Source organism: Thamnophis sirtalis, unplaced genomic scaffold (assembly GCF_051295495.1).
Source record: "Thamnophis sirtalis isolate CommonGarterSnake01/CBP01778 unplaced genomic scaffold, rThaSir2_p1.2 scaffold_6, whole genome shotgun sequence".
In the NCBI taxonomy this organism is placed as follows: domain Eukaryota; kingdom Metazoa; phylum Chordata; class Lepidosauria; order Squamata; family Natricidae; genus Thamnophis; species Thamnophis sirtalis.
In genome coordinates, this window is record NW_028261386.1 from 90,034,633 (window position 1) to 90,061,320 (window position 26,688).

The following is a 26,688-nucleotide window of genomic DNA, read 5'->3' on the forward strand; positions in this document are numbered from 1 at the left end:
ATGTGTATGTGTATATGTATATGATCTATATGTATATGTATAGTTAGTATTTTACAGCACTTACAACAAGCAATAATAATGCATTATCAATGTTTATTAAATATCATCATGGCCCTTTAGAAATAAACTGTCTAATTTACGTATATTAATAACTTACTTTTCCATCAAATTCAACAAGGACCACCTATTCTGGGCTAATTATCACTGTATATTTAATTGTTTGAAAAGGCTTTCAAGGCTTGCTTCCCGCAATCCTTTCATTAAAAGTTAAATTTATCATTCAGGTATTGCCACGTCCTTAGTACAGAAAATCAAATACACACCACTGAATAAGTAATTTTGTTTGTGTACGCAAACTAATTTCATGCTATTAGTAGCAAGTGCCACTAAGGATTAGCAATCTACGAACAGCAAATAAAATTAATTACTCCTTAGAAGCTGACTTTCAACACTGCTAGTCTAACTTGCCAAGCTTTATGATCAGTAGCTTTGGGAAAAAAAAGTTTTTCATTCAGGCAAAGAAAAAATAGTGGTCATCATCTTCTTCCATGCATCAATTAGATGCACTATTATCAGGTACTTACTCAAAGGATTTACTAAATAAACAAAGGTATCAAATTATTGGGAGTGTTATCATTAATTTCAGAATGACTTGCAGTGCACTCCTGATTGTATCACACTGAATCTGTGTACTTCAACTGGTAAAATTTAAAAAATATGTGTTTGTATTTCCTCATCTGTGCAAATATGTGTGAGAGAGAGGAGAGGGAGAAGGAGGGAGGGAGGGAGAGAGAGAGAGAGAGAGAGAAAGAGAGAGAGAGAGAGATTGTTTAATGAATAGTTGGGGGCAAGAGAATGTTTATTTATTTGTTTGCTCGACTTAGAAGCCAGTCTAACCACAGACTCCAGGATTGTAGTTAATGGGAACCACTGTCCCAATGCCAAGACAAGGTTTTTATGTTAACACTTTTATCAGTTAGTTAAATTAAGAATATGTCTATAGATTTTGAGGAGGGAGGAAACTGACAAATGATTTCAGAATATTTACATAACGCATGACACAACAATAAATATATTCCATTCCTACTCACACTGTGAAGAATTATACCAATTTCTCACTATAACATTCAGTCCATGTGAATGTGAATCCTTTCAAAACTATATCACTCAGTGGTACTGGCAAAGCAGGAAAGGATGTAGTGAACATACTGAAAGACAAATCTTCAACTGATATCTTGAATCTTCAGTGATGGTTGACAAATATCCAAGTATAAAAACAAAGACCACTCTTTTGAAGACAGCAAAGTCCATATTCTGGACAGAGAAGACTAATGGTTTGAAAGAGGGGTAAAAGAAGTCATATATATTAAAACTGAACACCTCTCCTCAATAGAGGAGGGATGGATATGAAAACATGTATCTCCTGTCTATAGCACAGTCCTTTTAGCAGTCCCAAGGTGGTTCCACAGCCATTTGCACTCTGATTTGGGTGACCCAAATAAATCCCAAGAAGCCTCAATGACTCTCAGAGAGAGTGCTAATGACCAGATGATTGCAAGGAATATAAATCCTTCCATTCCTCACCATTCAGTCAGAACTGAAGATGCTTCATGGATGAGAAGTCTTCAAGATTAAAAAAAAAACACAGAAAGTCCAGTTGTTTTTTGAAAAAGCATCTTTGGGAAAACCAGAGAATCTCCATAGTCACAGGAAGAAATCTTCCTCCCCCAATTCACTGTTCTCCAGATGTTTTGAGCTACAATTCTCCTCAGATATAGCCAGCAATGCTATTGACAAAATTTAATAAAAATGTGTAGTTGTAAATAGGTGAGTGGGTAGGTTAGGAATAGAACAACTGAGGAAATGCATCTAATCTCAGTTGAGTTTGAATTACAGTGTTTTCTCGAAAATATGACCTACCTAGAAAACAAGTAGTGGGTTCTTAACTGGTTTACTACCAGTTCGCTACGTGCACAATTGAACGAAAACTAGTCAGAAAAAAAGGAAAACCGCTGAGGAGCAGCAATCCAAGCTGCTGGGCTTTAGAAGCTGGAATAAAGGTAAATATAACCATTTATATTTACGGGTGGGGCCATTTAAAAAAAACACAGAGAACCAGTTTGCTCTCTGTTTGAAGGCAGCACTACTAGTTCAGGAGAACCGATGCAAACCGGTAGAAACCCACCTCTCCCCTAGCCCAATTTTCATGCCTGTGTCTAACATAAGCCCTAGCCCCAAAATAAACCCTAGTTAAGCCCCACCCACCATCAGGTTGTATGAGATGGGTGAGGCCCAGGCATGAAAATCAAGCTAGAGTGAAGGTGGGGGGTGGAACTGCCTTGTTCATCCCGCACCCGCTGACCTTATGACCGCCACAGTCAGGCCTCCCACTACCCAATACCTGTCATGCTGCTGCCCAACTTCTTCTGCAGCCACTTGCGGCCAGATGCCACATGGCGCATCAAGCCAATGCCACCACTCATGGCAGGACACCACGTGGCTCATCATGCCGGTGCTGCCGCTCATGGCAGAACGCTGTGAGGCTCATCATGCCAGTACTCACGCATGCAATCAGCACAACTTACCACGCAGCCTCCTGCCGCAAGCAGCAGCACCGGCCTAAGAAGCCTCACAGCATCTGGCCACCAGCGGCTGCAGAGGTTGAGCAGTGGTGCAACAGGTGTCAGGGCATGGGAGGCATGGCTGTGGTGGTCCTAAGGTAAGCAGGTAAGATATCTCCTGAAAATAAGGCCTGGTGCTTATTTTGGGACTGAAAAGAAAATAAGACCGTATTTAGTCCATCAAATTTGCAAAGGAAAAGATTTGATATGGTAAGAAGATATTCTGAATCTTGTCAGATGGTCTGGAACTGCTATTTTGGATTTACAGTAGCAGATATAGATCTTTGCAGTGTTGGCTCCTTATAAGCTGCCATTTGTGTGCTTCCACTTTTGTTGATACACACATCACTGGTGAGCTAAATTGCTACTATTTTATATATGTTCTTCCATGACCCCACAAAGCTGTATAACATTTTGAGAAGTGGTGGGTGATAGCTTCTTAAACAGTCAGGGAAGGAAAGGCTTTGATGTGCTCATGTAAAACAGCTGCTGAGGCCGCATGTGGCCCACCTGGATCTAGGCCCATGATGGCGAAGCTATGACACATGTGCCCAAAATGGCACCCGAAGCCATGTCACCCGGCACGTGGGGCCTTGCCTGTTTGTTTTCTAGGTTTCTAGCATACATGCACATGTGACAATGAGCTGTCCTTTGCGCGTGTGGCAATGCCTAAAACCAATGTGTCCATATGCAACTCAGCTCCATCAGAGAACCAGCCAAAGAAAAAGATACTTCTAGTAATGGATGGAATCCCAGTGCACCACCTCTTCTCCTTGCTTATGTGAGTTGCTTCTTTACAATATCACATGCTATAAAGCATTTTTGAGATTAAACCAAGTCACACTGCAGGTAACTAATGCTATATCTTCCTATGGAACAAATAATGATAATGATAGATGCTGTCATAATACTTCATCACATTTAAGGAGGAAGTTGAAGAGAAATAAGACAAAGATAGGATCTTAGATTCTTTGAGCTTGGTGGTTTTTTCTTGCAGATGTTTCATTACCAAACTAGGTAACATCATCAGTGCAGTCATGATGTTACCTAGTTTAGTATAAAACATCTGCAAGAAAACCACCAAATTCAGAGAGCACTCAAGGACCCCACAGTGTTGTAACTCTGAGCTTCAAATATTCTCTTCTAAAGATAGCTTTATTAGTTTCCTAACTTGAGCCAATTTGTTTTAACTCTTTTTATACCATTCTATGTAGGTTAGGAATGTTTATTCTATATATCTGAAAAAAATAGGACAGCAAGATGAAGTGTAGATTCGCCAAACTTTGACAGCCCAGAAATATATTATAAGAAAACACAAAATTTTTATTTGCATTTATTAAGAAGCACTGTTAATTCCTGACTGTCAATTCAAAATGTCCTTTTTTTAAGGACAGAAAATGACCCATATTCACATGTATTGAAAAACAACACAGGAGTTAACATGAGATACTTACTATTTGACTGTAATCTGTGAGTGTACTCCAGTAACAAAAGTCACATTAGCAATTACTGTCTGTAAAAGTTCATGTGCTTCATTCTTAAAATCCTGTAATGAATCTTGTGGTCCTAACCAGCCATGCTGTTTATGCATCATTAAACTTCCACTTCTGTCACCAAATTACATTTCCCATCTATGTTCATAATTAGCACTTGAGAAACTTCTGTTATTCAGGGACTTTGTTCAGTCCTGTGGAAGCCTGACTTTTAAAACTTTTAGAAAATATCTGGAGTCTCTTCTGTTTTCATCAGACACAATTTTTCGCTTTTCATCAAGCTAAAGTTCTTACAAATGCCAAAAATCTAGGTCCAAAAGCGAATGAAAAATCCTGTTGTGGTTTTTACAGGACAAGCTTATGTGCTAGAGATATTACATCATAACTCTTGTTGTTGTTTCCAGAATTTTTGGATCCGACCTTGCTCATCCGAAAAATGGAATTTTATTTAAACACCAATAAAATCAAGTGTTTATTTTCCACTGAATTATAATGATCACAAATGACAATTGTCACTGAGTTCCCAGGTTGCCTAAAGTGAAAACTGCAGATTCCTATTTTGTTAGAGTAACTTGATTTCCTAAGTATGTATTAGATACTGTAAACATGCCTACTGATCAGCTAACTAATTCACAAATGCAACATATACATATAATGTTCTGATGGATTTTTTTTAATTTTAGAAATCTTCATTCTCCCACACTGATAAATGGAAAATGAAGTAGTGTATATTGGCCTATGACCTAAACGATAGTTATAGGAAACAGTGAAATCTACAGAAGGTATTTCATGGCCATGTATTTATCAAAAGTTGTAAATCAAATATATTCTCATATTGAATCTTGCAGTTACCCTTGTTTACAGTGAATGAATGTTGAGCAAAAAGCAACAGTGGATGACATGATTTAAGGAATTGATTGCTTACTTGTAAATGTAAGCCTTGATCCCCCATAGTTGATTACATTGATCAATAAATGTTATTGACATAAACAACATTTACTGATTTAACAAATAATACATATGTTTTATAAATGGCTGCCAACCCAACTAATATTAATGAAAAGCATTCCATTAGGAAAATGTCTGCAGTCTAAGGCTGCTCACTTCTATGTACATTTTCTTGAGAGTAAGTCCAACTGAACACAGACTTTACTTCTATGTGTACATAGAATTACTGTATATGATACTATTTCACATTATGATTTTAGGTTTGAAAATTCATCTAAAATGTGACCTTTCTCTTTCACTTCTTTTCTCTTCTCATTTTTAAATGGTTTGAAAATATAGACAATAGGCTTTATTATTCCTTAAGAGTTCATATATTTTAGACATCAGAAAACCAACTAAAACTAGAATTAACATTCTAGACCAAAGGGCACAAAAATTAACAGGACATATAGTAGTAGATGGTTCCTCATTCACATTACAGTTTACAGGTTTGTACAGAAACCTATCAGACATGATCACACTTCAGTTGTATTTAACATATCAATCAAATTCATAGAGATATTTTTGTGTTACCCCTGCTGATTTCACAATAAGAAATAAAGTGCTTAATTGTACCTGGACCATATGATTTCATTGAGAAACGTGTGTGTGTGTGTTTGTGTGTGTGTGTGTGTACATATTTAGAGGGAGGAATAGAGTGTGTGTGCATGTATATACATATATTGTGTGTGTGTGTGTGTGTGTGTGTGTGAGAGAGAGAGAGAGAGAGAGAGAGAGAGAGAGAGAGAGAGAGAGAGAGAGAGAGAGAGAGAGAGAGAGATACAAAATCTACACTGGACGGACAGCATGTTATACATTGCCATCCAAAACTTTATATCATATCAAACTTCATGCTTAGCATTATTCAATAAGGCATAAGTTATTCTGTGCTTCCGTTGTTCAATGTTCACATAATCCACTGCATTTGATTCCAAAATCTCCTCCTCTTTTTTTGTATCTCATAGAATCAGCAACTGATTTTCTCTAAAAGTTTTTTTAAAAAACACACCACCTCTGTTCGCCTCCATTTTTCCCTCACAGGAAATTTAAAACAGCTGGTGTAAAACTGCATCTCTCAGGCTAGTTTTAGGTTTAAACTGGATTCAACAGCGAGATTTAGCGCCGAGCGCAGGGCGGTCGGTTCGGCTTCCTTCCCAGTTCTCCTCCACCTGGCCTCAGGCGCATATTACCCGCAGGTAAGCGGGGAGGAGAGGCGTCCCAGGAGCGGCACCGCAGGTGGGAAATGCAAGTCCCTTTCCAGCCAGGTTCCCTCGCTTGCTTCTGAGGACAACGCTGGAAGCCCTGAGAGGAGAGTCTTGGTCGGTATCGGCCCCCGTAGGCCAGGCAGGCCACCGACCAAAGGGTTATAAGGATGCTGCAAGAGAGCGCCTTTGGCCCCGTTTTCTTCCCGGAAGTCGAAAGGCCAGATTTAAGAGGCTCGTCCCAACTTTTAAAAGGAGGAGAGGAAGAGGAGGAGGAGGAAGGAGAGGAGGAGGAGGAAAAGGAAGAGGAAAAAGTAGTATTAGGTTCCTACCGTCCCTGTCCTAATGTCCCTTTTTATTCGTATCCTTTTCACGTATTCAAAACCTTGTTTATACTTTTATCTATTGTCTTATATAAATATGCTGGACAAATAAATAAAATTAAAATTAAATAAATGAAGAAGAGGAAAAAGAAGCGATCCTGCCTACTAGTAAAGGCAAGCCCCTTCAGGACGATTCCCGCCGAGTGGGAGGGCGCTCTCTACTACAGACGTCCCTTCCCACAGGATCCAGACCAAGCGCGCCTGTCTTGGTAAACAGCGGGGAAGGCTGCTCGCCGAGCGGGCGGGATGTGCGTGTGCGTGTGCGTGTGCCTCTCTCTCTCTCTCTCTCTCTCTGTCTCTGTCTCTGTCTCTCTCTCTCTCTCTGTCTCTCTCTCTCTCTCTCTCTCACTCACTCACTCACTCACTCACTCTCTCTCACTCTCTCACTCACACACACACACCTACCTACCTACCTACCTACCTACCTACCTACTATGGGCAACCTTTGGAGCGAGAAACCCACCGCAAGGATGAGCTGCGCAGAAAGAGCCAAACGCTCCCTTTAGGGCAGGAATTGGAGCCACACAGTCTGCGGTGGGAGCACTTTCTCCGGGGCAGGTTGTGGAACTCTGCTTTCGGACGGCTCGATTGGTGGGACCCGTGACAAAAGCAATGACAATAGCACTTACACTTATATACCGCTTCACGGTGCTTTTGCAGCCTAAGCGATTTTACAGAGTCAGCATATTGCCCCCAACAATTTGGGTCCTCATTTTACCCACCTCGGAAGGATGGAAGGCGGAGTCAACCTTGAGCCTGGTGAGATTCGAACTGCCAAATTGCTGGCAGCCGGCAGTCAGCAGGAGTAGCCCGCAGTACTTCATTCTAAAATGAATCCCACTTGCTTTTTTTTTTACCTCCCCTCCCCCCTTTCATTGAAAAGACGCGAAGCATTTGTCCCGCATAGTTTGGCGACACTGGAAACGCGGGCGGAAAGTAAGGCGCCGAAGGCGTCGCGCCAAGCAACTGACGATCGGGGAGGATGCGTGTGACGAATTGCTGGCTTTCTGCAGGAGAAAAAAGGGCGCAGAGGAGAGATCCCGGGCATTTGTTTTTCCCTTAAGATCGGCTGACATGCCTTTGCAGTCCGAGGACCGACAAGGGGGCCAATCCCATTGAGATCGATAGGTCCTTCTGACGCAACAAGGCTTCCCCTTTCACTCTCTCCTGTTTCTTACTCTTTCCTGGTCCCGAAAAGGTAATAAAGAAATTGTCCTTAAGCGAGGTGAGGCAGCAGCGCCAAATAGCATACATGCCCCCCCACTCTGGCCTACTGATTTCTTTTCGGGCGATCTGTTGAGGTTTGTTTGAGGGAGGGCTGCTGCAAAACGATCTACCGCCTGGTGGGTCAGAGGTTTAAAGTCCACTCATTTGGATTTTGGGTTAAGGAAATTATTTTGACCTCAGCCTAACTCCTGATTTTTTTTTGATAGGGTCCGAGAGGTTCCTTCAGATCAACTTGACCATATTTAACACACACACACACACACACACACACACTAACAAAGCCTTTCCCTACCGATTTCTGCAGTAGTGCCAATTCTAGGCTTAAGCCTTAGGGGTGTGGTAGCTAGTTTTCGAGATAAAGTAGGTTTACGTGGAAACCCACGTTAGCTTTCACTCAGCAGTTGCTTATTTAGCAGGCAGTGGTGCAGAGCCTCTCAGTCATGGGAGGATGAGAGGGAAAACAGATAACCCTCCCCCCACTTTCCACAAGGAGAATGGAAGGCTGGTCCCATCAGAGGATGACCAGAGCCTGGGATAGGTCTTCAAGCTGCTCCTTTGGATCTTCTGGTATGAAATATAGACAACCCTTTTCTTCTTCTTCTTCTTCTTCTTCTTCTTCTTCTTCTTCTTCTTCTTCTTCTTCTTCTTCTTCTTCTTCTTCTTCTTCTTCTTCTTCCTCTTCTTCTTCTTCTTCTTCTTCTTCTTTCATTTCATTTTTTCATTTTTTTCATTTTAATTTATTTGTATGCCGCCCTACCCCCCCCCCCCAAGGGACTCAGGGCGGCTCACAACTCAAAGGGAGGGGAAAACAAACAAAGTTACAAAACATAAAACCACACATAGTTAAAAAAAACACAACAATCATACCATTCGAAATGGGGCAGTGAGTCTTTAGCCGCAGGCCTGTCGGAACAGCCAGGTTTTAAGGGCTATGCGGAAGGCCTGGAGGGTGGTGAGGGTACGAATCCCCACGGGGAGTTCGTTCCAGAGGGTCGGAGCAGCCACAGAGAAGGCCCTCCTCCGGGTAGTCGCCAGGCCAGTCAACACTGGCCGGCTGATGGAATTCGGAGGAGGCCTAGTCTGTGGGATCTAATTGGTCTAGTGGAGGTAATTGGCAGCAGGCGGTCTCTCTTCTTCTTCTTCTTCTTCTTCTTCTTCTTCTTCTTCTTCTTCTTCTTCTTCTTCTACTACTACTACTACTACTACTACTACTACTACTACTACTACTACTACTACTACTACAAACAACAACAAAACCCTGGTGCTTCATAGGTTTAGACTGGCAGAATACAGAGCTACAATCTGTACAATCAATACAATCTGGGTACCTTTAATGAGAATATACATCTGCTCACTCAGCTCTCCCTCTCCCTCCCTCCCTCCCTCCCTCTCTCTTGCTTTAATCAAAAGCCCTTCTTCATTACTGAAGTAAAGCACTCTCCAACCAGCCACAAAACAATGCCAGCATCCAATTTGCTGTCCTCACTGTCAATCTTGATCCTGCCTTTATTGCCTCTGTTTCAAGCCACAGCCAAATGGCATGCCCTAATTTGTGAACATGCCAAGCATTATAAGCACATTAACTAGTTGGAGGTTGGTGGGGTTTTTTTTCCTGGCTTTACTGCACTTCTTTCAGCAACTATTCATCTGGGTGACACAGCAGGGGAAATTTCTCTATCTTTTTTAGGCTATTTGTTCCCCTTGAGAAATGCCACCTTGGGCTTTAAAGTAATAAGAAGTTAAAGTAATAAGAAATAAAGAAGGGAGAAAAATCAGAGCAGCGATAGGTCCAAACAGAAGGGAGAAAGAACCTCCTAACTGTGCAACCAGCCAGTCCTAGAGTCTGAAATGGAGCACCTTTTGAGAAATCACTCTTTTCCCTTCATAGAAAGTAAATGAAACTGACAAAAATAGGGAAACTGGCAAATAAGCAACAGGGACAGTTATCTCTGGATAGTTCAATGGGGGAAAGGTTGGATAGCTGTATCTTAAGGTAAAATCAGAATGCTATTACAGTGGTGGAAAACACCCTCTCTTTTTCACCAAATAAAAATTGTGAAACCTTCCCTTTTTAGAAACCCAGAAAAAAGTTGGTACCACAAAAAGGGAGGAGGCAGATATGTAAGAAAGAAACTCAGGAAACCAAGTTAAATGGAGAGAAATGGCAAATTATAATTGTGCCAATTAAATGAAGAAGACAATTAAGTGGAGTGTAGAAATAGAGGAAGAGGGGAAGACATGGGTGCTTTGCACAGTGCAATCCTAAACCCAGGCTGGCCAAAGAGGGTCTATCAAAACCCAGAAGCCCACCTGCTCCCATTGCTTTAGCCTGCCATTTTTAATTTATTCATAGTGAGAGCATAGGGGATTTTTGGCTTTGGAATGCAAACGGGGAAAAAGAGAACATTTTCATCAGTACCTACTATGGTAAATCTCTTCCAAGATTTTGAATCTATCTTGAATTCTGGTAGGTCATTTTGGGTTGGTTGGTTGGTTTTGGTGTAAATGGATGGGTTGCTGGAGAGGAGAATGTGCGCATATCACAAAGGGAAGACAACATTGCTACAATGTAGTCCAGTCTCACTACTTTGTTCATTGACTTATTGGAACACTAATAGTTGCTCAGGTTGAAGCCGGACCTCAGGGGCTCATCCTGAAGACTTAATCCCAAATTTTTCCACTAAAATAGCTAGAAGAGGAAGAGACGGTTACCTATCTCTCCCCCCCCCAACTTCCCCTCCCAGCCTGATTTTTTTTTAGCCAGGTCGCTAGAAAGAGCCTGATTTCTCTAGCCAGAAGAAAAAAGAAAGAAAGAAAAGCAATTGTTCCGTTGGGCAATGGGGCCAAGCCTTCCATCTTGGATAAATTATCCCCTGCCGTTTCCTTCTTCCAGCGGTCCAAGTCCTGAACCAAATGAAGGACCGACTTTATTCCTTTCATTTTAAACTGAGGGAGGGGGGAATCTTTCGGTTTAAGTTAAGGCAAACTCGGGGGCACGAAAACTGCTGGTCACGCACGCCTAGGGGCTGTCGAACACCTTTCAGGTAAAGAAAGAGGAAGCAGGGGTGGGGAATTAAGAACCCCCCAAAAGCCGCTTGCCTAGAAATTGACTCCAAGCCAGGTATCTTCTGGCCTTGGGGAACGGCGGTGGTCTGCAAAACGCCGAATCCCCTGCATGTTCGGCCGTTGAACCAACTCGCTCCAGATCCAGCTTCTTCCAAACCCTCAGGATCGGCCTTGTCGACGGGACCAGCGCTCCAGCTCTTCCCTCCCCTCCCTTTGTGACTATCCTAAATAGCAAGCTCTTTTGACTCCGAGTAAGATCTAGGCGCGGTTCCCCCCCCTCTCTCTCCCCTCCCTCTCCCTCCCTCTCTGTCTCCCTCCCCCTCTCTGTCTCTCTCTGCCCTACTACCAGCACCAATCTCTTGATTTGCAATTCGCAGGTAGAGAGGGTTCGCTATTCCCCAAATCGAACTAACTTCTCCGATCTTGTTTACAATCTGATAAAATATTTCCACCATCCTTCCCCCCATCCGAAAAAATGACTTTTAGTTGTGCTGCTGGGACAATTCCCCCGATGTCTCAGTGTAACTGGGTTGTCCGGGAAATGGAAGGGTTGCTAAGAAGTTGTGTGGTCAGAGAACCTAATCGAAGTCTGGCCTGTTTAAGGGAATTCTAGGACCGCGGGCTAGAGACAATGGCCAAGCAGCCCCTTCGTATTGTTGGCACCAAACCCACAGCATGGAGCTGATCGGAAGTCCAGCTCGAATAGAGGGTGAGCCTGTGTGTATTTTGCTGTTTTCGGAAAGTAACATTCATTAGCACCTGATTCCTGGCTTCAGCAACCGTGCAACCACTAGGAGACACCTAATGTCTCAGTGCGCAAGTCTGTTCAACGTGCTGCGCTCTAAACTAAGGGGCATCTTTCCTGCGCTCTTCCTTTCCTTCATTTCACCCCAAATTCGTGAGTTCCCAGGATCCCAGACATAAGAATGCAGCTGAAATGAAGTCCAGACAGAAGTGCTCGAGAAAGATCTTTGCAAGTGCTTCGCAAATATATCCGGGCTGGGTGCTAAGTTTCCACTCCTAAAAATATCTGCAAGATAATAGAATATCTGAGACCCTCCTTTTCTCAAGCAAAGCTCTACTACAGAGCCCCCACCTTCACTGCTCCTGACCTATCCGACTCGGATGAAGAATCCTGACGTTCATAGATAGACCGCTTCTAGCCCGATTGCCGAGTTAAAGTATTAGTTTAGCCAATATAAATTAACTGAATGGCCTGCCTTTCACTACGTGCACCATCTGGGAAAACCTCCTTGGGGTTAACACCTCGCAAGTTCAGCCTGCTAACTCCTTAACTGGTCTAGTTAAGCAGTTTTGTGTGATCACGACCTGAGAGCAGAGCCTCAGACTGAGTCACCCCGCTACTCTCTGGATTGCCTTGCTTCTCCCCAGCGGTTGCATGGAAACATTGCTGAGATAAAGCCTAAAAGTCTTGCATTACTCCCATGACTCTACCTTCAATCTGTGATTCTGCGCATCCTCCTTGGATAGCAATGCATCATCAAAAACATTGACTGTGTTCATAGAACCTGCTAAAACAGGGCATTTGATTAGATTTCTCTCTCCCTCCCCCCAATATATTATGGCTTTAACTTGATGGTCAGATTTATCACAAACTAGGATTTGGGTTGTTACCTAATTCGAATTCACCCAGAGGGTGTTTTTTTTTTCCAAATAAACCTACCTAGGACTAAATTGAAAGAGTAACCGAGTTTATTCGGAAGGAGTTTTAGTGCTCCAGTTCAACTTTACATCTTATTTAGTGGAAAGTCAAAGTCGGACGGTTAAACAAGGGGTTCGGTAGGCACTTCCCGATAGTAGACCAAGAGTTTGGATGTAAACAACTTGGATTAACTTTCGAGGAAAAACGTTTAGAACCGGGATGACTATTTTGTGTTAAACTGCAGTATCAAGTTTTAGGCAAAAGAGAGGTGAAATTGCTAAGGGGGTAAAATATTTAACGAAGTGAGAGTCCGCCCCCCCCCCCGCTTGATCAAGGCGCTCATGCATCTGTATATACATAATCTTGTCCAAAGAGAATTCCCTTTTTATATAATTGATTAGCATTTCACCCAATGGAAGACACCATTTTGCCACCGGCCATTTAGGAAACAAGCGAGGGGGAGGACGCTGAAACATTTGCTTTCTGATTGTTTTTCTCACGCTTGTTCACTGATCCGAAAACCTATTTATTTGGAAACGAATCGGACCTCAGTCAGCAGCGTGTTACTACTGAGTCATTAAGGCGTGCACACCTCGACTCACGGAACTGCGCAGTCCTGAACGCGTCGCTCCAAACATTAACACGAGATCAAATGATTAGAATAGAACAGAATTCTTTATTGGCCAAGTGTGATTGGACACACAAGGAATTTGTCTTTGGTGCATATACTCTCAGTGTGACATAAAAGAAAAGATACATCCGTCGCGAATCATAAGGTAGAACACTTAATGATAGTCATAGGGTACAAACTTACTTCCAAATAAGTGAGCCTGCGAAAGTGGCCGAAGTCATTCTGCCGGAATCCACTGATCGCGCTAGCTTTAAATATGGAACTGTCAAGGTTTCGCTTAACATCCTAACTAGAAAGAACGGGGTTTATCCGCTCCGTTTCAGAGACCGAGTTTTTTTTTAAAAAAGGACAGAGCGCAGATCAAGAAAGATGCAAAGAAATTCCCACATAGAAAATTTCCGACGGAATGGGAGGAAACTGGCTACTTTAAAAAAGTATTCCACCCAGAAACGCTTTTTTAAAAAAGAAAACCAACTTCGGGAAATGCAGCTGCATTTCTTCCCACACGGCCAGTTCACGCCTTTATTTATCGCTTCCCGATACGCAAGGGAGGGGCACGCGTAGCATATGGTTAAAAAGAGGCTTTGGAAAAAGCTGGTTAAATTTAGCGGTAGAACATGGGAGACAGATGGGGGGAAAGAAAAATTCTGCGAAAAAAGAGTTATTCAAGAAAAACGGCCTACCTATATCAGAATATTGTCAACCCAAACAACCCTGTTATTATTATTTTTATTTTTTAAAACTGGCAATCTGCTACAAATAATTGCTCTGAAGCCTGCCTGCCTTGGAAAAATCCCTGGAGGCAACTTCGTTCGGTTCAACGGGAAAGCGCTTGGGCTACTCCGACCGGAGCGAATCGAGACAAGGGCTTCAATCCCTAAGAATTTTCAAGGCTACTTAGTGAGATAAAAGAGGGGCGTGGGGATGGACCAGTCTCCCATCATTGATAGCAGCAACCGTTTACCTTTCAGCAAATCTAGCTGGGGTTTGGGAGGTGAAAACGGACTCCACGAAATTTCTCAGGATCATTCTGGGATGCCCAAGGCCTGGAGGGGAATTTTGCCAACCCAAGTCTCTGCTCGCCAGTCCTAAGCAGCGGGTCTTCTACAACTCGGCAGTGTTTTCTCCGAAGCGAAGTTGCCGAGGACAGCAAACCCAATGGAAGCCTCCAGCAGCTTCGGCCAGTGGCCAGACCAGCAGAATTGTCCGAATAGAGCTGGCGGGGTTGAGCTTGGCGAAGCTGAACCCCGTTCCTTTGGGGGGGGACGGGACGCGACGCCTTTCTGCCCAGGGAGGCTTCGGCCTTCCGGATTCCCTTTCCGAAACCCAGACGGTCCAGTTAGCCCGAGGGGTGGACATCAAAGCATCTCCCGGCGGCGTCGGGGAAGCAAGGCAGCGGGTAAAGCTTTGACTGTCAATCTCGGCCGGGGCGGGGCTTCGGCGAGTCCCCGCGGGGCAGGCGGCGGAAGGGACCCGGGCGGCCCCACAATGTCCGCGAATGGGGGTCCTAGATAAATCAGAGGAGCACCGCCCCAAAGAACGACGCGTCATCGCAAGGAGCCCCTCCGCCAGAGGAGGACTCCTTTTGTCTCCAGACCGCTCTCATCCTTATAAAAGCCCCTCGCCTTCGGTGGCGAGCTTAGATCAAGCCCAGGCGCGTCCGGCCGTCGGTCGGGTCTCCCGGAGAGGGAGAGGGAGAGGGAGGGCTGCAGCATCCTCGGCCGACCGGCCCCCTTTTCGGACTCCTCTTTCCTGGGCAGAGGTGCGAAGTGCACTGCGGCGGCTGCCTTGGGTGGCTCTCCTTCCCCGAGCAGGGAAGCCTCTCCCGTCCCGCCTGCCTCCTCCCCAGCCCAGACCATGAATTCTGACTCCAGCTCCGTCTCCAGCCGAGCTTCCTCTCCGGACATGGAAGAGGTGTACCTGAGGGACCACCACCACCACCATCACCACCATCACCACTCGGTGTCTTCCACCCAGAACGAAGTGGGGCAGAAGGGCTCGGGCGAAAGCCTCTCCCGAAGCGGCGCCAAAGGCTCGGCGGGCGAGAGCAGCAAGTACAAGATCAAGAAGCAGCTCTCGGAGCAGGACCTCCAGCAGCTGCGGCTGAAGATCAACGGGCGGGAGCGGAAGCGCATGCACGACCTCAACCTGGCCATGGACGGGCTCCGCGAGGTGATGCCCTACGCCCACGGGCCGTCGGTGCGGAAGCTCTCCAAGATCGCCACGCTCCTCCTGGCCCGCAACTATATCCTGATGCTCACCAGCTCGCTGGAAGAGATGAAGAGGCTGGTGGGAGAGATTTACGGCGGCCACCATGCGGCCTTCCACTGCGGGACTGTGGCCCACGCCGCCGGCCACCCGGCCCACGCCGCCGGCGCCGTCCACCCCATCCTGGGCGCCGCCCTGGCGCCTCCCAGCAGCGCTTCCCTGCCCGGGCTCGGCGCGCTCCGGCCGCCCCATTCCTTGCTCAAGACGCCGCCCGCCCCGCCCGCCCTTCAGCTCACCGGAGGAGGAGGAGGCGGCGGCGGCGGCGGGGGCTTCCAGCACTGGGCCGGCCTGCCTTGTCCCTGCAGCATCTGCCAGGTGCCCCCGCCCCCGCATCTGGCCTCCCTGCCCACCCCCACGGCCGGCCTGGCTCGCCTCTCCACGGAAGCCAAGGACTTGTTGAAGTGAGCGGCCGGCAGGCGGAACTGGGCAGGTCCGGCGCCCAAGACCAGCCGATTGGGAGGGGTGAGCGGAATCCGAGAAGCTCATCCTCCGTCCCCCGGGGGGGGGGAATCTCGTGTGCATGCCTCGTCGTCTCCTCTTTCCCCAAACCGCCTCCGTCCTCTTCTCGCCCCGCTTTCCCGCCTTCCTCCCTGTCGGCCTAGTCCCCAGCAAGTCCGTTCGCGCGGCAAAGCGGGCTGGCATCCAGCCTACCAGGGTAGAGGGGGAGCCCAACAAGACTTTGCAAAGGTAACAGTTGGACTAGATGGGTGTGTATGTGTGTGAAATTCGCCTTTCTTTGCCCGGGAGGTTAGCCTACCGACCAGTTTGGATTGGGACGAGCACAGGCGGAGGGGGGGGGGTAGGGAGAGGAACCAGCCTGAAGCCGCCCGTGAAGAATAGCGGGGAATTGAGAAACTTAATTGCTTCCTCCGCCTTTCGGACTTGAACTTGTTCCCAGCTGTAAAACTCGCGACGCCCGCCTTTTGCGGCGCTCTTCTCCACGCTTTTGGGTGGCCGAGGTTTTTCAAGTTTTTCCTCTGGATGTGAATTCCTTTCCTACGTCTGGCTGGGGTGGTGGGTTGTGGGAGGCACAGGTCTTATCCGCGCAAAGGTTTTGAACCACTACAAACTTTCCCGGGAGTCAGTCAACCGCGGAGCAGCTTACTTGGGAGGCTCACTTCGGAGGAAGCGGGTCGGTTGCCGGCAGTTGGCCCACCGGACTCTACAGGTTGCAGCGTCAGAGGGGCGGCGGGGGAGGGAAAGTTTAATTCCAAGCAAGTAGCCAAAGCTCAGCCTGTTCGTTGCACCTGTTTCAACGGAGAGAAATCCTAAGCGAGCTGTTGGGCTCTGCTGTTGATTGACATTCACGGTCAATTTAATCGCTTTGAAGATTCCTAGAGTTTCTGGGCAGCAAACACGCCGACCTGAGGAAAAATTGGGGGTTAGAAGCAGCTTTGAAAAAATAAGAAGCGGGCGAATATTCTTTCCCCGGCAAAACATTTAACCGAGGGTTTTTTGGGGGGTGGGGTATTTAAATTTTAGGTGTCTTTGATTCTCCTTCGTTGCCCCTGATGCCTGTACCATCACCCCCTTTCGAGGTAGTTCTGGAGTTCACTCTCTTTTGTGACTGGTTTGATCTGAACGAAGGATTTTGCAACTCGGCCGACGACGGTAGCAACCGGTTTGGGGCTGAACCTGGTTACCTGCATGCTGCGATGGGTCGAAACTCTGAACTCCCTTAAATGTCCCCCTCATCTGGGCCGCTCGTTCCTAGGGAACGCCTCTCGCTGTCCCGAATCTCCGTTGTTGTGCTACGCCGGGTAGTTTTTTTCTTGGAACAAGGAAAGTGAATGGAAAACTAGAAGAAGAAGAAGAAGAAGAAGAAGAACCTTCCTGAATTCGGAGGGGGGAAAACCACGCGCCAGAACCGCTCCCCCCCTCTGCACCCCCACCCCCACCCCCACCCCCACTCCCATTCCTTTTCACCCTCTGCATGCAAGCTTGGATTAGAAACTCTTTGGTTGCCCTTGATTTCCGTTTCTCCTTCTGGGCGCTTGCTTGAAACTGTTTTGTTAGGGTCTCACAGACAATGACGGTGTCTTTATTTTTTATATATTCTTGAGAACTATCGATATATTTATTATTACCGAACCAGTGTTTCTGGATGAAATTTCAAATTAAAACATTAAAAAAGCAAAGAAACGCAGGTGTTAAAGTTTTGAGTATATTTTCCTCCTCCTCTCCCCCTCTTTTTCCTGACCTGAAATAACTTGTAGGGAGGGGTGGGACGAGGGAAGGGGTGGGATGAAGTTGATATGATTGGTATGAGAACCCGTGAAACACAAGGGTGGGGGGAAGAGGGCTAAACTTGCAAAGGGTGGACTAGTTTCAAGTGTTCTAAAATAAGTCCTCTTGCTTCTAAGGAAATATGGGAAAGATTTGATTATCTAACCTATTGGTTGGGTTCAATGTGGGTGAAGAAAGTTGAGATTCCAAAAGCGCTTATTTTAAAGCAGAAAGTTACATTTTATCTTTAAAAAGACGCACCAATGTTTCAATCTTTAAAATCATCAAATCTTTTTCTTAAAAAAAAAGATACCCAACAGAATATATTTGCAAATTATTTCAACTGAATCCGGGAACCCGAAAATTTCAGGTTTAGAAATGAGCAATAAAATTACTAACTACCCCACACACATGCATTATTATTATTTGAAAGTCTTTCCTTTTGAAAACCCGAATTAAATTCCTAACACCCATAAAATGACTTCAGCGCCTCTGCACAATGGTCAGGCCTGCTTAAAAACAAATCCAAACAAACGCCCTGAGCAAAGGGAAGGCAATAAATCTCTGGCTGTCCAATCCCCCCCCCCCCCCCAAAAAAAAGGCTGTGGCAAAAAGCAATGGGTACAAAATAGTGTATTCGGAACCTCGCTCAATGTAAATCTTGAATCGTTTTATTGGTATTGTAATATTAACTTAAATACTTAAACCCATTTCAGTGTTCCTGGTCTTTACACTACTAATATCTCCAAAACAAGTAAAATAAAAAAAATAAAAAACCCCAAAGCTACATTCTGCGAGGTTGTTCTAATTTAAATTTAGTTTTTAGAAGATTCTCTGAAATATTCCTCCCACCCACCCCGACCACTTCCCCTTTCCCCAGGAATAGTCACCCTTTTCAATACTGTGTTGGTGGTGGTGGTTGTTGACGTCTACAGCTCTCGATTAGGAAGGATTGAAAACGAAAATCCTGGGGATGGAAATCAGTTGAATGGGTTCCTGTCAACCGAAACCGAATGTTGTGCTTGAGCCTCTTTCTGCAGCCCCCAAAGTCTGCTGCCATTCTGCAGAGAACTTCGCTCCCCCCACAAACACTCCAAAAACCCTCCCCACCTCCACGTTTTGCTAAGGAGGCTTTTTCTAAATCCCTACTTGCTTCTGTTGTTTGCCCGTGGAAATACAGCAAAGCAAAACGAGGAACTGCTAATCCTTAGAAATGGTGTACACTCAATTGTGTAAACTCATTTCAGAAGCTTATATTCTGGGATAATTCTTGAGGGTTTCCCACCCACCCACCGCCGCCGCCGCCGCCGCCGCCGCCCGAGAGAAAAGTAAGAGTTTGGCCGACAAACGTAGAATTTGGTTAAATTGATATTACAAAGATACCGTTGTAGGTTTTTCAAGGCCAAGCTGGAATTACTGAAACTACAAGAAAAGAAAAGATAAAGGGGGTGGGGTTGTTTATTAGATTGGGGCATTGCGATCAGCTGTTCGTTGCTTGTTTGTCGGTCATCCAAGCGCCCCCGGTTCTACCCGAAGAGGTGGGCTTTCTCAGAGAGGAGTCTGTAGTATGTAATAGGGAGAGCGAAACCAATTGGGTCCTTGCTTTTTCCAAGCGCTTCCCAGGATAAAAATGGTTAAAGGTACAGTGTTGACATGACAAAAAAAAAGAGAAACGTTGACTTCCCCAAATCTCCACTGGAAAGATTGAAACAGGGATGCCTTTTGATGTTCAAACTCTCCCATTTGCAGTAAAATGAAACTAAGCAATTCGTTTGGACCGTGGGTTGCACTAGAGAAAAAATATCATTTTCTTTCTTCTTTATCTCTTCTTATCACTCCTTTCAAAAAGAAAAAAAAGGTGTCAGAAGGAGAAAAGAGAGAAAACTGAATTATACCACATACGTGGTTGATATACATGTCCTTGTGTATTTATGGAGAAAAAAAACCTCATTGGTTTTCTTTGGGATTTATTTCAGCAGCTTCCTGTTTAGAATCAGCTAATTTGATGGTTATGCTTCAATGATGGTTTGCCTTTTGTTTATCTACAAACTGCCCTGTGATTCCCCACTCGCTCCCTTCGAAAGGCTGGCCACAAATACCAGATAAATAAATGCGTTTGGAATGGCTTTCACTTCCTTGGCCACTGCAAGGGAGGGCGGGGGGGATAGCTAACTTTTACCCGCTCCCGACAGCGCCTCCTTCCTTCCTGCAGACAGAACGGTGGGTGGGGGCGCACCGAGGAGGTCCTGATCCAAACCACTTAATGCCTATCAGTCAATCAATTCATTTATGTACACAGGACCTTTGTGCGTGAATAAAAAGGAAGGGGGGAGAGGGAGGTGTGGTGTGTGAGAGAGAGGGGGGAGGGAAGGAGAGAGATAGTTTAATGGGTAGTTGCGGGGGGGGGGGGAGGAGAGTATTTATTTGTTTGCTTAGACTTAGAAGCCAGCCTAACCACAGACTCCAGGATTGTAGTTAATGGGAACAACTGTCCCACCAAGACAAAGTTTTTTACATTACATTTATTGGTTGGTTGGTTAGTTAGTTAAATTAACAGTATGTCTACATTTTGAGGAGAGAAGAGACTGACAAATGATTTCAGAATATCTCCATATTGCACGAGACGACAAAGAGAGAGGGAGGGAGGGAGGGAGGGAGGGAGGGAGGGAGGGAGAGAATGAATTTCCGAGAAGGTGAAGGAAGGACAGAGAAATCGGGTTTGGAAAGTTTTCCCTTCCCCCTTGTCCTTTCTCCAAAATGTAACCCCCAAACATTTCGGTTCCTCCACTTAGCCGCTTCCCGGCTGCGATCTTCGAGAGGTGTCTCTTCTCCCGGAGCATGAAAGTTATTTTGCCCAAGGAGATTTATTCTCAGGTTAAATGACTCTAACGCTGCAGTCTAGTTGCACCGCAGTAAACGCCGCGCAGGAATAAGAAGCGAAAACATTTGCAGTGAAACAGGAGAAGGCGAAGATGATGGACAAGCTTCGGTCCATCCGGGACCGGAGGTGCAAGGATTTGCATCTTCAGCAACTAACCCGGACTTCGGAGGAGACACATGTCGGGCTGCAATTCTCAATTGTCCTCCCAGTACACAGCACCGGAAAAATAACTGTGTTAGTTTGGAAGGAAGGGGAGGAGGAAAGACACGCCTCCCCCCCACCCCCAGTTTCAGGGTCAAGCACCCATTTCCCGACGACCATTACACAGCTCAGAACCGGGGTCCGAAAGGGAGAAAGGGGGGGGGAGTCGCCCCGAGGGTTGTTGTGGACGGCAAACGCAACAAGTGACGCCAAGCCAAAATGTGATACCAAATCATGCACCAATGAATTAGTTGGATCGCTTGTCCAACTAATAAGAGCAGTAAATAATGCCTTTCCAAGCGCGGGTGTTGTTTTTTTACGTTGGGGAAGGGTGTCTTCTTTTTGCATTTCTCCTAGTTTCTAGTTATGTAGCAATTTAAAAAAAAGACAGCTGAAAGGCATCCGGCTTGCATGGATGGACCGTTCCGAAAAAGGTGAGTTTCGCGACTTCAGTCCTCCAAGAGTACGTCCCTCCAACCCTGATCTTTGACGTCCGAACCCGCCAGCAAACCGCGCTTGCTATTTGTCTGGCCTGACTACCGATAGGAATCCTCTCGCCGGCTTATCGATCCCTACTTCCAACCATGGTCGTGGTGTAAAAGAGGGAGCCACGCGGATCCGTGACGAATGGGACAGTGTGTGTGTGTGTGTGTGTGTGTGTGTGTGTGTGTGTGTGTGTGTGTTTGTCAGCAGCACAGTCGGGGCCCCTTTCACGCCCCTCCTTACCTGAGCTTCTTTGCAGAAAGAGCCGGGTGCTATATTTTAGCCAAGATCCCCGCGCCCCTTAACCAGCACCCCAGTCTTATCCGCCTTTGCTTTCCAGGGGCTGGGAGCCACTTCGGTCTACTGATTAAAGCAGAGGTCTTCAAACTTGGCAACTTTAAGACTTCAACTCCCAGAATTCTCCAGCCAGGTCTGCTGGCTGGAGAATTCTGGGAGTTGAAGTCCACAAGTCTTAAAGTTGCCAAATTTGGGGACCCTGGATTAAGGCATCAGAAACCGGGAGAATTGTGAGTTACCTAGTCCTACCTCGGCCATGAAAGCCAGTTGAGTTACTTTAGGCCAACCACCCTCTCTCACTCTAACTCACCTCACAGGGTTGTTGTAAGGAAAAATAGGAGGGGGAAAAAAGAACGTTAGGCATGTTCGCCAGCTCTTTCCCCTCTGTTTCCTTTCGGAAAAACTGGACTCCGACACTCCCCTGATGCGAGGAGGTGAACGCGATCTTTCCAGCGAATTGTTGTTTAGTTCTAGCATATTTATGACGCCCAAATTCACTGAACCAGCAGGAGGGTTCAGCAGACACGAGCCAGGGGCCCTTAAGTAAGCAGGCCGCCACCCCCACCCCCAACTGTCTGAAGAAGAGCATAGACATGAGGCAAAGAGCATCCTCCCCGAGCGCCAGGATACTATGCAACCGCCACTAACCTATTTCAGGGGGGAAGGGGTACCCTAATACTGCCCGCCCAGCGCTGTAAAATAGGCCATATTTCTATTGGCGAGGTCGACTGAGCTCCAGAGAGAAAGTCTACGGAGATTCTCAATCACCCAGGTCCTGGTTGTCCCAAAGGTGTTTTTTCAAGAGGCAACTGGACTTTTCTTTGAAGACTCTTCTTTCTGCAGAGAGAAAGCCTTTTCTGCGTTACTTAACCCTGCCCCCTCCCTCCCTCCTTCCCCCTCCCTCCCCTCTCCTCTCTCAATTCACTCGAGAATCTGGTAAGTCAGCGGGCTTTGCAGGGGGTCTGTTTCCAAACACTAACATGATCGGACGTTCACAAACTCGGGGCCAAACCTATTGGATAAAGCCTGAACTCTTTTTCCAGGCTGAAGGTACTGTAGATTCAGTCCAGCCAGTCTCTCTCTACACCTGAGGACTTCCTGCACTTTACTTTTCAGAGAGGACTAGAGTCGCTTTGCCATTGTCTTCCCTTGAGATCTTTTCTGCCGTTTTTTTTCCTGTCAAGTCGAGGTGTCTTGGTGGTCCGAGTTCTAGCAGCCAGGTCTGCTTAGCTTTTTCAGGGTGGCTGCCTCCTCTTGGTAAATAGGCATGGAAGAGCCTTGCCTTCTTCCTTCCTTTTGTCAGAAAGGATCCCCCCCCCAGCAGTTCAAATCCAGGCAAGTCCTTGGTTACGTCCACAACTGAGCCCAACATGTGTGTTGCTAAGTAAGACAAGTGATGAGTGAGCTTTGCCCCATTTTTACAACTTTTCTTGCCGCTTTTGTTAAGTGAATCAAGGCAGTTGTGAAGTTAGTAACATGGTTGTTAGCTGATTCTGGTTCCCCCATTGTCCGAAGGCCACCAAAGGGGATCACGTGACACACACACACACACACACACACACACACACACACACACACACACCAGGACACTGCAGCCATCATAAATACGAACCAGTTGCCAAGCATCCGAATGCAAACCACATGACCATGGGGACGCTGCAATGGTCGTAAGTGTGAAAAATGGTCTTGAGTCACTTTTTTTTCCAGTGCCGTTGTAACGGCCACTAAACGAAATGTTGTAAATGAAGGACTACCTGCGCTGCTAAGTCCCACTGTACCAGGGATCATTCAGAGATGGTGCCCTTTGCCTTGGCTGGGTGGGATTCTGAGTCACGCTACAGCCACTAATCCCCCTCCCTGCCACCCCATCCCGTTGGACGGGGGAGGGCAGAGCCAACCTGAGGGGAGGGGAAAAGGTCTTTGCATCTTGTACGCACCTTTATCTTTATATCGCTCAAATCCTGCCCGACCTTTAACAGAATTTCAACCCACGCCTTCGAACAATAGGCACTTTTGCCCCCTGCGGGGGATTTTGCCACAAGGGACTTTCTCCTAACCACTTCAAACATTTCTCAACCAACGGTGTAGGCGACCTACTATAACCCGCCTCCCGTACCGATATCGTTCAATAAGGGAGTCTACGCTGCCTTCGGGGCCAGACCGGTACGGCGAGGGTCTTCTGCTTCTACCAGCCCCACTCGACCCCAGGCGTCTCTTTTGTGAATCACTCCTCTCTTCGAAGAACTCTCGGAGGCGAGCCACCCGTCCCTCCGCTTCCAAGGAGCCAGGATCTCCTCTGCTTTGCATTGGCTTGTATTTTGAAGAACCCTGCCCGCCCCCCCCCCATACCGCGAAGTTTCTCCTAGCCCGCTGGGCCGAGCTTCCCTCCGCAGAGCCTTCTGCATTGGAAGACTGTCAACTGCTGGAGGTGCGCGTCTCGGAGCCCCGAGTCGTTCCTGAGGCACAGACGCGTCGCGGGTGGTGACCATGTTTTTTTCTGTAGGCTTCCCCGATGTGGTCAAGGGCGTGGAACGAGTTCAGAGAATCTAGTTCCGAGTTGGCCCTTGAAAGAAAGAAAGAAAGAAAGAAAGAAAGAAAGAAAGAAAGAAAGAAAGAAAGAAAGAAAGAAAGAAAGACTCCCACCCAATTGATTTCTTTTTTCAGCGAGTTCCCACCCTGATCTATGAGGAGAAACCGTAGGGCAAAAATAAAAGCATCCCGGTTTAAGACAAGACATCTGTATGGGCGCTAGAGTGGGCTCTTTGTTTTAAAGCATCCCATTTTCTCCAAAGCAAAGCACAAATTATTAGGTGCTCTCCTTAAAATCAGCCACCTCCAGTGAATTATGAGAGGGTCAAACACGTCTCAATCTTTCATTTCATCTCTCAGTAACTTTCGAATTTCTCTCTTTGACAGCCTCTGCCAAGTTAAAATGCTTAGTGAATATTCTGGAATTCTACAATATACATCAATTCATTAACTAAAGGGACTTGGTTCTCACAATTAAGATTTAAAATAATCACGTTTAGCCTGGTATGCAAGAGTCATCACTTGTTTACTTGCTATTATGAGGGGTTTACAATCACAGCCCAAGATCAATTTGATTACTACTCCTGTCATCCTCAGCAACCCCCTTTTTTCCTGCCTTGCCCCCAAATTTTGATTCTGGTTTTTTGAGCTGTGCTTAGCCTACTTTCTGGAAAGAGTTTGTATTTGTTCTCTAACTGGATTCTAAGTCAGGTGAGCAAAGATTTTAGCTTTTTTTGCCCCAGAGTTTTAATTTTGTTTTGTTTTATGCTATTTTGTTCATTTTAACTTTGTTTGTGTGTTACAAGAACACAAAAACAAGCAAGTTGTTTGGTTTTTACATACAGCACTCTCAGTGCTCTATGCATAAAAACACCTGGTATATACATTGATAAACAATCAAAATATCATTGTCTGAAAGCCTCCATTATTCAGAAAAATAATTGTGAATTATTTATCTGTTCCTGACAGGCAAGAAAATAAAAAAGGAAGGGGAGGTCACTGACACTGTATTTATTTTATTGCATTTATATCCTGTACTTAACCTAGGAATTCAACGCAAGCTACATGCAAAGGAGGGAGAGCTAAACAGTGTGACTGGCCCAATGTCACCTGAGCATTGTGGACAAAGGTGATTTAAATCTATGTCTCCCAAGTGCTCAGACACAACGCTACACCATCTGTTTTTTATTTGTTTGTTTGTTTGTTTCTTTCCTGGTTTAACTAACTAACTTAGTTAGGTCTGGCTAACTTAGTTTAGCTCTGGTCTGTCAGATTAGTTAGATCTGTCACCCTAGAAGATTATGGAATTAGAACAAATGCTAATTCCCTATGGAATTAAAATATTCACACTGTGGATGAATTTCAACATAAAACTGTACCAAATGAGCCACAAGTCTATGGCACAGTTATTTGAATGCTTGGGAGCATCAATGTGTTTGCAGATGGTACCTGCTTGTCTCCTGCCCCACTTGGCATTTTGCTCTTTAAAAGAGTCTTTTAATTTAAAACGGGGAGTTGGAAGCTGCCATGTAGAAAAGGAGAGCGCAGACCCCAGTTTGACATAGATGTCCCTGATACAGAATCTCTGTAAATTTTCTAGACAACAAAAAGGATGACAAACCGTTGCCCAGCGTTACACAAGGAAGTGTTGCCTATCAGCCTACAAAGAATAAGCGTGACCCGTGCTTTTAATGTACACGCTTTTATATGTTTGGATGTGCTTGTAGAAAATTTGGAGGGGAGGGTGATGATAGAGGGGAATATTGTATTTCCCTATTATAAATAAAGTAGATCAGCAGGAAGTAATCAGATCGTTTTAGTGTCTGAATTGGTCTTCATCAATTTAATTGGAGTCAATAGGATTCTGAAAATCAGAAGGCATAGTAATTATCATACAAATATTGTTACATAGTACCACTGCAACTTACCTGGGTATAAGTTTAAATTATGTAAATTATTCCCTGATTATCTAGAGCAGAGTTTCTCAACCTTGACAAAAGTGATTATAGACTTCAACTCCAAGAATTCCCTTCTGAGAGTTGAAGTCCTCACATCATCAAGGTGCAACATCTGAGAATCACTGATCTAAAGCTAGGTTTAAGTCTAGCCACCTCCAAATACACTACTTCTGTATCTCCAGTGACTTTTATAGTGGAAAGATTGAAAGTCATCCTCCCTCAATTACCTTCCAGAGTGATCTAATCCAGCACGTGACTCTGGATCCAATAGGATTAACCATCCAAGGTCAGTGTTGGGCAACTGTCCATCTGTGTGTGAGCTACAGATGACTTTGGGGCTCTTCTTTTGTGGCCTTTGAACTCTCTCATGTTCATGCCACTGACATCCACTTGGAAAAGTTTTTCATAGGCAGAATTTATCTGTCTGTCCATCCATCCATCCATCCATCCATCCATCCATCCATCCATCCATCCATCCACATATATATTCATACCCACTGCCTGTCTGTCTATTCATACATCCACATATTCATACATACTTTATCATCTATCTGTCTGTCTGTCTGTCTGTC

The 26,688-nt window shown here is 45.6% G+C and overlaps 1 protein-coding gene across 1 annotated transcript; it reads left to right on the top strand.

The window, feature by feature from the left end:
* Nucleotides 1–15,130: 15,130 nt before the first annotated feature.
* OLIG3 (oligodendrocyte transcription factor 3) lies at nt 15,131–15,946 on the top strand. Its single transcript, XM_014058575.2, has one exon. The coding sequence runs from the start codon at nt 15,131–15,133 to the stop codon at nt 15,944–15,946; it is 816 nt and encodes a 271-aa protein (XP_013914050.1).
* The last annotated feature ends 10,742 nt before the right edge of the window (nt 15,947–26,688 follow it).